The sequence below is a fragment of the Zosterops lateralis genome, assembly GCF_965231275.1.
Source record: "Zosterops lateralis genome assembly, chromosome: 3".
In the NCBI taxonomy this organism is placed as follows: domain Eukaryota; kingdom Metazoa; phylum Chordata; class Aves; order Passeriformes; family Zosteropidae; genus Zosterops; species Zosterops lateralis.
In genome coordinates, this window is record NC_139764.1 from 61525574 (window position 1) to 61537209 (window position 11636).

The following is an 11636-nucleotide window of genomic DNA, read 5'->3' on the forward strand; positions in this document are numbered from 1 at the left end:
GGGGAGACAGAGAGAGGCTTTGGTGAGTGTCTGGTAGCTGGCCAGCATCAACCACCTACACCAGAGATTCCAAACTAAGCCTCACCAGGTACAAGTGTCTCAGTGCTCTCTGTACTAGACACTCAAATTGCATTCAAGTTTTAGCAGTTTCATCATTATCAGCTGTTTGTATCACCTGCCATCATTCACCCAGATCGGCTGTCTCCTACTAACATTCCAACAGCTGGACAAGCTTATACTTGAAAAATAGAAATAATCAAAAACCTCTTCCTTGCTCTTTCTTTTCACCAGGATAGATAAAATTCTCCTACATGGAAACTCAATACAGAAGCAAAATGATAAGCTAGTATCACAAAACTTATCATCTGGTGGCAGTTCATTGCTGATGCAATGAAATGGGACTCTTCTCCTGCTTTCCTCTTCTTTCTCTGAACATCTCAAAGCTGCTCACTAAAAAAATACTTCTAGCCTGAGAAAGCCATAGTCACAGCACAGTGCACATGCTAGAACTTTTCTTAAAATTTTAATTTTAAAAAGAGGCTCAAAATTGTCATGGCTCAAAATCAGTACACCTCCATAAACATAAAAAGTCAATTAGGAGTAGAAAAGGGTATGTTGGAATTGTCATTATTTTGATTATCTTCAACAGAAATGTTAGGTTTTTTACTTATACCAAGAAACTGTATGACCAATCTCAAAAGAACCTTCACTATCAAAATCTAATTATGCATACCAGTTCTACCATGACAGTGCTTTATCTTGCTCTGTTGTACGTTTTTAAATGTCATATTCAATACCAAATGTGCATTTTGTGTCTTTGCAGCAAAAAATCCCCAAAGAAAACACCAAAAAACCTAACACCCCTATCCCCACCCACCACCCCCCTCCACTATAACACAACACAGCCCACACAATAAGACCTCTAAATTCTTCTGTAATTTTAAGTTCTGCATCTCTTCACATGTTATTTAAACAGATTAGGAACAAGAAGAAACTTCCTTGGAGAGCTCTGTGGAGCAGAAAAAAAATTCTCTCAAGAAAATAACGATCATACTTGGCATTGCCTAGCTGCATCAAACTAAAGCTGTTGAAACATGCAAGATCAAAAGAGAGGTTCCTCAGATGCAACAATATTCACATGAAAAACTTCACTTGCAAGACTATCTTCTGAATAATCTATGTTACAAAACACATGAGGATGCTTTAGAATTCAGCTAGTTGAAAGCTCCTATTTAATGATGCCACAGGCAGCAGAGACAGGACCAGTGGGTACCAGCCTGGGCTTGACTGGGCACCTCAGTGCTGTGAGCAGCTTGGAGCAACTCCCTGGACCCTGCCTGTCCAAGAGCTGTGGGTGCAGATGCACCTTCAGGCACCGGATAAGTTGTAAGTTCCGTCTGGATTGTGAAAGAGGAAATGATGCAGCAAAAGGACCAAACTGCAGTTTTGATTTCACTGAGCACCAATGAAAACTCCCATCTGTCATCTTTGTGAGCACGTAATTTTCAAATGTTTGGGTTTGACAAACTGCCACAGTTGCCAAAATAAACGGCTTGGCTTAGCACTTTATTCAGTACCACCTTGTGGTGAAATAAACATTTGTATATTGTGCATCACACAATTAGAAACTGGGTAAGAATAAAAGAGGCAAAAAATGACTGCAAAAGTTTACTTTTTAAACCAGATCGTTTTTTCTGATGATGGATCAAATGATGCACAAATAGCAGGGAACAAGTAAGCAGCACTGCTGGCTAAAATCACTGTATACCATCAACTTTAGACAAGTTTCCTTTTCTTGACATGGAGAGAAAACAGAATGAAATCCAGAACTCATTTTAGATCCTTAATTTACCAGAAGCAATAGCCTGGCCTTGTCTGACTACCTGTCATAGCTTGGGTGAGGTTCTCATGAAGCATTACACTCTGGGATAATTCAGGTAGGATTTGATGAGTTGCTTTCACTGAAAGAACAACAAATCAAGCCTTGACATGAAATGCCTACGTTGCTGAGACAAAAGCACTCAGCGATGTCCATCAGTAACAGCTGCAACTCACCGCAAGGAAGATTTATATCTTACTGACTGGGAAGATGCTAGTAATGTAAAATAAAGTTAGAACTCCAAATAATGTCTTGAAAGAATGGGTATCTTCAGAAGTTTGAAAATTACTCTAAGTGTTAGAGAATACAACACTTTGAGAGTATTTGAGAAATACAACAAAAGCAAGGCTGAATTTACTTTCCATTACACAAATGAGTGAAAAATTTTGAGTCTGCTTGATTTCCACTGGCCTTATGTAAGGCAGATGGGGACAACCAGGTAAGTTCATACTTCGAAATATCCAGATTTTAATACCATATTTCACTTTGGCCACTCTGAGGTCTAGCTGGACCTGTATAGGTCAATATGCATAAATGTCTATCAGCAACAACACTTAGACTGAACTCCAGTGTTTCATGATTCATTTTCTGCCCTAACCTCCATATGGATTAGTTCATCACAAAAAAACATACTAACATGTACATTTTCTAGTTGGTATGCAACACTAGGCATCTAAATACTGTGGGCTATCTTTGCTCTTTTGCAGATCCATCCCTTCCAAAAAACTCTAAAGTTGCATATTCTTTCCCATTTTTAACCTGTACACTAATGCCATAAATTTAACTGAGCAGAGTTTCCAAGCTATTGCACAATTGAACGCCACATGCATGTCAAAAAGCACTGAGCGATTTATATGCTTGCTCCTGTGAGGCTTCTAAGCAGACAAATTTTACCCAGCACTGCACAGGTGCACTGGAATGGAAAGGCATAAGATGTCCTCTCCCCAGTTAACACTCTCAGAGTGAGCAACATTAAAAATGGCTGAAAGGTTAAGAAGCCTTTCCTCATTATTTCTTTGCCTCCCTATAGCAGCAATAGTACTGGCTATAGTGAAGGATTTTTTGCTTCTGCAAGCAAGTGGTACCTCACAGGCACTCTGTAATTGTGCCACAGATGGGATGCTTTACCTGCCTACTCCACCCACCCTGCTGCCAACAGGGTATAAAAGTCTTCCAGCAGCTCAGTAAAACACTAACCCATGATTTTCCTGCAAGTTCTATACTTTAAACTGTGTTTAGAATCCTTACTATTTTTTTTTCTTTTTTAAGGCTAGATTTATTTCCTGCCTGCCTCCATACAACAGGAAAACAGAAAAAGAGCTAGTCCCATTTCGCTTTCTGGCCACTATTTACCAGAGTAACTGGCCGGTACTCAGCTGCAGCTCTAAATAGAGGCCAAGGTTCCACCCTACATGGAGGCCAGTCTTCACAATTCCCTTTTGTTTTATGAAAGCTTACCCTGGGCAAGTCCACCTTCTGGAGCAAACCAATTCCTACATAATCATCATGCCCTTCCCATCCCAGCAATCCTCTTCTCCCTTTTCTTCCTTCCTTGTATTGTGTGAGCAACCCCACAGAGCCATGTCACAGCTGAAACAGTTTGGATAGGACTTCCCTTTCCTACAAGCTACAGGGACAGAGTCACTCACACCCCATCCCTCACCCCCAAGCTGATAAATCACTATACAAAATCAGGAAGCCAAACCAAGTAAACTAGAGAGGTACCTGCCTTTGCTGCCATTCAGATCATGTTAATGGTAGAAAACCGTACACAATTGCATCACAATGACTAAGCTTGAGAAAACTTTGCCCCTTCTATTTTCCAGTACAAAATCTTATATAGTTCGTGCTGTTCTTAATAAAAACATCACTGGGGAAAATAAGTGTTCTGCAGTCTACTTAGCAAGCTAAGGAAAGGGAAGTATGATAGACTTGGAAATTTCTTTACCTTTTCATGGAATTCTAACCCAGAAACTGTACAGCCTTTCTAACAATTAATTAAATAAATGAGAGCAACAGCACATCCCAACAAGGCCGTGGATGAAAATATACATCAATCTCAAATCAAAGCAGTGAGGTAGCATTTAAGGTAAACGTGGACTTGAACGTGGAATCTAAACCATGTCAGGTTTAATTCTAAACCTGGCCTACACTACTGTTAAACTTCTGACCTTCTGCACTGAAATCCATAGATTCTTCTTCTGAGTAAAGTCTTGAATTTTTCATCCTAATTTGTAACTTTCAAGTAAAATTAAATTCTTTGCCTTGCCAAAAATTTTTCAAGAAATTAAAAATGGACTCAAAAATTAAATAGCCTCTTCAACACTAGGCACATTTGTCACTTTTTATAGTATAGGAAAAGTAGCATTTGGCTAATAAAATTCTATAGACAAGGATTTTTATACTTTAAAAATGTAATTAATCAAGAAAGCACTTTAAAAAAAGGAGCAAGAGAAACATAAGCACAAGCAGATAAAACACACGAAAGACAGATAAACCTGGGTGGGTAAGTGATGCCCTTCTTCAGGGGAAAGCCTCCAGTTTGAATTCTTTTAAAGAAATTACATCCCTTACAACTCTTAATCATTTTGACAATGTACTGACATCCTGGCCATTTTAAATACATACTTTCCTCGAGCCTGGCTGGTTTAGACAGCAGGAAGCAAGATATTTGTACAAGAAGAAAAGAGGAATGAAGGGCCAAGAGGCCCCAGAGCACTTGGAAGAACAGTTGTTCTGGGTGGAGAAGCAGGAATGGGGCAGAGGTGAGCTGAAGGCCTTCCCAACCCTTATTTAACTCCATAATTTCTTTTTGTTTGGGCAACTAAATGCCAATAGTTCAGTTTTCAACCCATTTAATTTTACATTCCCAGGACTGTTTCCATACCTGTGCCTGGTAGCCCCTGTGAACAGCTCGAGGGAGCAGTGGGAGTGAAGGCATCTCCTGATGGCTCAGCCTGCCTGGGGTCCCCAGTGCCAACACCACCCACAGACCAGCGAGGTGCAACACAACGGCTGTGAGAGACAGCTGACAAGGAGGGCTTCTGCTTCACAGAAATCACACGTTTTCAAAATTAGGTTTCAACCCCAGCTAAAATAAAACTGGTTCTCCATCTCCTGCTGCAATTTCCCATTCATAGGACTTTCCACTTCAACTTTACTATCAACATCAGCGAACTCACGGTGTCACTGTAGCACCCACCATTTACCACTCGCTACCAACATTAACAATTTCACGATGCCATTTATCATCAGGCTGTTTTCCATCAGCAAAACCCTTCCTGCAACTGTTCAAAGGTGACACCATCTTTTCTATTCTCAGTATCTTGGATCCCAGAGTTTTACTGAAAATGTTCTTAGCTGTAAGAACAGCCACTCTCTTATGTTTCACTTCAAAACAGTATGGGTAAGAAAGGACAGACACAACTCCAGCTCTACCCCTGGCAAAGACTTATCCAAACAAGAGGAAGTCATAGCTAGCCATGTAGAGCAAGCTTGAAGCTACTTCTGCACAGGAAACAAACATACCACATGCAGTGCTCATATGCTGACAGAACACCTGGGCCTGCACACACTAGGGTAACTAGGCAGTATTATCATTCCAAGAACATTGCTCAAAACTAGTTTTCTTTAAAATTAATTTCAAGGGATTTTCATCAATGTTGGATTTTGTAAACTGTTCCAAACGTAAGTTTTGGCACAAACCGGATTCACCAAGAAGCATTCAAGATGGACTAAAAGTCTGCCATGTATCTTGTCAACTTGAAAGACTCTTACAATCTTAGATGTACTTGGCTATCACCCTGAACTGTGACATCTATGTACACAGCAGCATTTTGACACTGGCACTGCATACAACACATCAGGTGAACACAAGAGACATTCAGAAGCTGTTGCTGAAAATGACAGAGAAGTAGTTTAGGTGCTCCTGCAGCTTATAGGCTTCTAGCATCTGATGGGCCAAGCCTATCTGCCTTCTCCTCCTCCTTGGGAACACAGCTAGCTTACACTGACTGAGACTGCTGATTTGGTTTACAAAGCATTTAAACTAGAGGTTCTTTTCTCCTCCTGCACCGCTCTTCCTCTTTTGGAAACTTCTGCATTCTCGCAATGTCAGCTGGAGGGGTGGTCGCTCACCCTGCCATCACCTCCAGGTCGGCAGTTTGCAGCCATCCCAGAAACTCGGTAGCTGGTGTTGGAGCAAGGTTTTAGATTAATTACCCTTGCGAACACAGAGCAGCTTCTGCACTGAATGACAGTGGCCTTTCTGAGCTCTGGTTTGACTCAGGGCACAAGCAGCTCATTAACCATCAGATGATTCAGCACTTGGTGCCTACATTTCTGCTGGCTGGTTTTCATCAGCCGACTACAGCTTTGAAGATGTATCATTTATATGATACCATCAGACACCTGACGAGACACAGGTGTCAAGGCCCTCCAGCTCCAAGCCAGTACTAGTTTTATGTGATGCAGACTGCTTCCAAATTTTCCTGTTCGCTATCCAGCTTTATAATCACATTCCCCACAAAAATCCTGACTATAACAGTCAGCAGCTTTTTTTCCTCCAGCTCTTTCAGACAGAAATTATTCACAGAAAAGAAAGGGGTCAAAAACAAGATCTCAGGTCACACAGAGAGAAAGACTGAGGTCCTGAGCAGAGGGAGGATGATCTCCATATTTCATGCTCAGAAGAAAGTAAGATTCTTGCCCCACCAAACCTAACCATGCCCAAAATACTGTCAGATGGAGTCTCTCCCCACCCCCAACCATCCCTTCTGATTTACTCACGGCTACTAATCTCATTAGACTTCCTATAATTAAAGCACCATAAAGTCTGATGAAGAACAGAGTATGATGTTTAATTTAACTAACCCAAGGTCTCTTACTATAGGAATGACTACTCCAACAGAGTTACAAGATTTACAAAATAAAGCATCACTAACGAGCACAGGATCAAAACTGGATTATCAAGTTTCCCTGTTTGCATGTAGAAAAAGCCAGCACTGAGGTTTCTATAAAACTTTTGCAGCCATTTTATAGGAAAAGTGAAATGCTCCCTCTGATGTAAAAATACAAGCAGCCCAGAGTAGTTAGGAAGTGAATAACTATTTTAGCAAACCTCAGTATGCAGTTTCTGAAATAATCTGGCTTTGGTGCCATGTTTAATGGAGAGAAAGATGGGAAGTTAAGGAGGTGAAGGAGATACGGATGTAATATTACACCTGTGAGATTAAGTGTCCTGGTTCTTGCTTCCCTGTCACAAGTTTGTATGCTGGGTGACAGAGTGCAGAAACCCACAGCTCCCAGCTGAATGGGAAATGGTTCTCCCACACTTTTGATCCCAACCTCACTCAACACATGAGAGTCTATGGAGGGAGACTTCAACCTCACCCATTAAGCATAACAAGCAACAGCTCTGGGCTCCCTCAGTTCCTGGAGACGGGGCTTGCTAGGACCTGACTGAGGCTCTGTGGGATCTGCACCATATCCTGAGCTGTGAAAGCCACTGCACCACATCCTGAGCTGCAAAAGCCACAACCTCTTCCAAGATAACCCATCACCCACACCTATCAATTACTACTTCATCAATTTGAGTCCAAACAAATAGTCACAGGATTTTGTGAATGGTAGATTAACTTGTGATAGTCAGACCCTGAAGAGCCCTGAGATGTCTGTGACCATCAGGATGTGAGAGAATAGCAAAATTAAGGCAGAAGTAAAATCACACAATTTCCCAAAGTCAGGCTCCAGATCAGCCTGCACATTCCAGACTTGTCTGCTAAGCTTCTGCTCCAGCCACTAAATCTTTGAAAGGGATTATGCAGCAAGGTGCCAGTGATAAGAAAGACTGGACTTGACCTCTAAGGACCTTCAGATGTTACCCACATTTTCTAGCATGCTAGTAACACGATGAGCAAAAACTCTGCCGTTGGAGTATTTTCTGGTATCATCTGGTATTCCTTTTACGAATGCCTAAAACTTCAGTTGATTTTCTGATCTATAAAGCGCTCGAAGGCAGAAGTTCTGATGCTGTTATACACTCCCATAGAAGAAAGCAGGGTGCATTAACAGAGTTTTTATTTTGCTACTCCATTAAACATCATTTCAGGAATCACAATAAAGCCATCGTGAAGAACACAGCTTTCTTCAGTGAGAGAACACACACACACATCAAAGGCAACACGAATTATTTTAAGTGCTATACTTCTGCCAACATATTCCAAATTTTCAGCACGAGAGACCACTCCTCCAGAGATGTGGAGTCAGTCAGGGCAGAGATTACTATTTCTCTGACAAGAAAACCAGATCAAAACTATGCACAGTGCTGCTTGGGGTTTTGTTTTCAAGTTGTTTTTTGTTTAATTTCAGGTACATTCTTAAATCAGGCTGATCATAACCAAAAGTAAGAGCTTCTAAAATTTTCAAACAAAAACAGCTTTTCGGCATTTATTCCTTTTGAGCTTCTCATAAGTTTTCTTTTTAACTTCCTACAAAAACTGCAAAGTCTCAAAGATGAAAGGTAACTTGATTTCTAACCTACACCAGCTTTTCACTCATTCTTCCCAGAAATTCTTCTAATATAACTGACACGGAGATGCCTTTCTCTCTCCTCAGGATGACTCACAGGGTCCTTCCGCAGGACAAAGGAAAGACAGATGACTTTTTGTTTTTGAAGAAATATCGTTTTCTTGTTCTTTTCAAAAAGTAAGATAAGGGAAGAACACATTGCACTGTTATTTCTTGTATTTTGTTTCATTTTTCCCTAACAAATTTATCAAGCAACTAAAATTTTGCCTGGTCATACAAGCATCTGTAACAACACGTCCACAGAAGTGCTCTGTGGATCTCACTCCAAAATCAGTATCCCTGCCCCACTATTAATGTACAGGAAGGAAGCATCCATATGGCTATGTGCCATATGGGTACCTTTCAACAGCTGCTGGGATCAGCTTTGCAGGTGCTTAGCAGTAATAGTGGCTTCCTTGAAGGGCATCCCTGCATACACATCCAACACCTGGCCAATGCTAAACCCACTTCAGAGTGCATCTATTTGCTTCCTAGGCCAGCTATTTCAGCCACCAAGCTACTGCTTCGTTCACCAAGAGTCCAGCCTAAACCAGCAGAAGAGTTCAATGTGGCTTTAGGTACCAGATCATGCAGCTTCCATAAGATCACTGTAAACTGCAAGCACCTGCAGAGCATGGGGACATCACAACACTCGTAATTTCCAACTTAAATGAAAGCCAATATTCTGACATATGACCTCGGTGGCAGATATCAAATTGGCACAAATGTGCACTACATATTATATTATAATACAATAAAAAAACTTTGTCAGAATTTCCAGTCTACCACTTATCTACACATCAAATCATTCTGGTCTCTGTGCACAAAGTCTCAAGAAGGATTATTAAGCATTCCTGAGTTTCAGTGTTACAGGAAACACACAAAACCTAACCCTGACCATCCAATCCATCAGCTCCCAAGTTAAGCCCTTCACTGTTATCTAAATATATCCAAACTAGATCATAAAAATGCTATTGAGTTTACTATTACTATAGCCAGAACAAATGCCACCAGCACCAGCAAACACTACATAAGTCAGCAGGGCCCAGAGAGGAGCAAGTACTACACTTCTGGTAGCAGGTGCTATTTCCAAGCAGTGAAATGTACTCTGGTCAGAAGAGGCCCTGTCAACTATTTATGGAGTGCAGGGGTAGCTGCAATCATCCTTTCCTTCCCCACACACATGGCTCAGAAGCAGCACAAAGTGCCCCAGCACAGCACCAACCTCTAACAGGTGTAAAACTTCATACCACCACCAAACTAGCACATCCTAAAAACTCCTACTGAATAAAACCATAAAGGTGGTAAGCAAGGGGTTTAGTTGATTTTGTTTTTCCCACACACGCCATACTTCTCCCATTATTCTTCGTGTTTAGGGTATGACTACACTAGCAGCAGGAACACAGGAATATTCTGTGGTGCTTAACGAACTACTGGAAACATCAGTGAAAACAGGGCTTAGTTATCAAGCTCCTGATTTCGGTTTTGAGCAGCAGTTCTGATTGACAAAACAGCGTCAAGCACCTAAGTACCCCCTACACGCCAGCTATCTGCCCAGGATGAGCAGCTGCGTGCCCACCATGGAAACGCTGTGTTTTCAAATTTTTTCCTCCAAAGAAGTTATTGTTTACTGTTGTCAACTGCAGTTGCTCACCGATAGCCACACAGGCACTATTTCAATCCTGCCTAACAGCGCAGGCGATGTGTCCTGCCAGGAGCAGGGCAGGCGGAGGGCGGCACCGAGGGCCAACACCGGCAAACCCGGGCGGCAGCGGGCAGAGCCCCGGCCCAGGGGCCGCTTCGGAGGCGGCTGTCAGTGCCCCCAAACTCCGCTCCTCATCTCTACGTGCTCTCCACTGAAGAGAAAGCTGCTGCCGCCGCTCAGCTAACAGCGAGAGTTTGAGACACCGAAGCGAAAATCCTTGTAAAGACGGGAAGAGCCTGAAAGCACACCGGCGCCCAGCCCGCCCGGCCGCGCTCGGAGGCGCAGAGCGGCGCTCCGGTGGCTGAATCCGCGCCCCGCACGGGACGGGAAAGGCTCCCTGCCCTCCCCTCCCGCTCCGCACCCGCGGCCCGGCCCGGCTCGGCAGCGCTCATCCCGCCGGGCTGCCCAGCACACGGGCACGGCCCCCAGCACGCCCGGGCGGCGCCCGCTGGAAGTACCTGGGAGCTGAGGTACCGCCGCAGGCACTCCTCGCACACCGCCTTCTTGCAGCAGGACAGCGGCTTGATGGGCTTCTCCTCCAGGCACACGCGGCAGCTCAGCACCAGCAGCGGCCCGAACTCGCCCGCGATCAGCCCGGAGAAGGGCTCGGGCAGCAGGTACAAGTCCACCACCTCGATGCTGCCGCCGGCCGACAGCGGGTCGTCGCCCGAGCCCGCCCCGCGCCGCGCCGGGGGCTGCCCCGCGCCCGGGGAGCCGGGGCCGGCGGGCCGGTCGTTCTCCACGCAGTAGACGGTGCAGTACACGTGCCGCCGGGGGGGGCGGCGGCGCCCGCTGCCTCCCTCCGGCCCCTCCTCCGCCGGGGCCGCCGGCTCCCCCGAGCCCGCCGGCTGCTCCGGCCCGGCCGCCGCCTCCGCCTCCTCTCGGGCCCCTCGCCGCTCGGGGCCGGCGGCGGCCGGCGGCAGCTCCCCGCCTCGCCCCGGCCCGGCCGCCCCGCCGCCCGGGACCGCCTCTGGCGGCGAAGGCGGCTCCTCCGGGCCCGGCTCCCGCGGGACCCCGGCCGGGCTCGGCGGCGGGGCGGCCGCCCGCGGGGCGCTCAGCGAGCTCTGCTGCTCCCCCATCGCCGCCCGCCGCCGCTCCTTCCCATCCAGCCGCCTCCCGGCCCCGCTTCTGCTTCCGGGTCCCGAGCCCCGCCGAGCCCCGCGCCGGCCGCCGCCGCCCGGCCTCCCCGCCCAGGGGCCGCGGCCGCGGGGGAGGGAGGGAGGGAGCGGCGGCAGCGGCGGGAGCCGCTCCGGTCAGCGCCGCCCGCGGGGTGCCGGCCCCAGCCCGACCCCCATGCCGGGGAGGACGCGGGCAGCCTCCCCTGGTGCCGCGGGGCAGCGCCCGCAGCCGCCCTGGCCCGCCCCCGGCCCGGCCCAACCCGCGTCACCGCCCCCCGCCCGGCCCAACCCGCCCCCGGCCCGCTCCGCCCCGGCCCCGCTGACGCAGCTCCCCGGCTGCCCCCTCGTTCAGCCGTAAACACGGCGG

General features: G+C 46.2%; 1 protein-coding gene across 1 annotated transcript in view; it reads right to left on the bottom strand.

Moving 5' to 3' along the window:
- Nucleotides 1-11230, bottom strand: part of RNF217 (ring finger protein 217) — a gene marked incomplete at its 5' end in the record, with an annotated part of 66117 nt that extends 54887 nt beyond the window's left edge. The window contains one exon of the mRNA XM_083856286.1: nt 10610-11230. Coding sequence (XP_083712412.1) covers nt 10610-11230 — 621 coding nt within the window. The remainder of the gene's footprint in view (nt 1-10609) is intronic.
- Between the last annotated feature and the right edge of the window lie 406 nt (nt 11231-11636).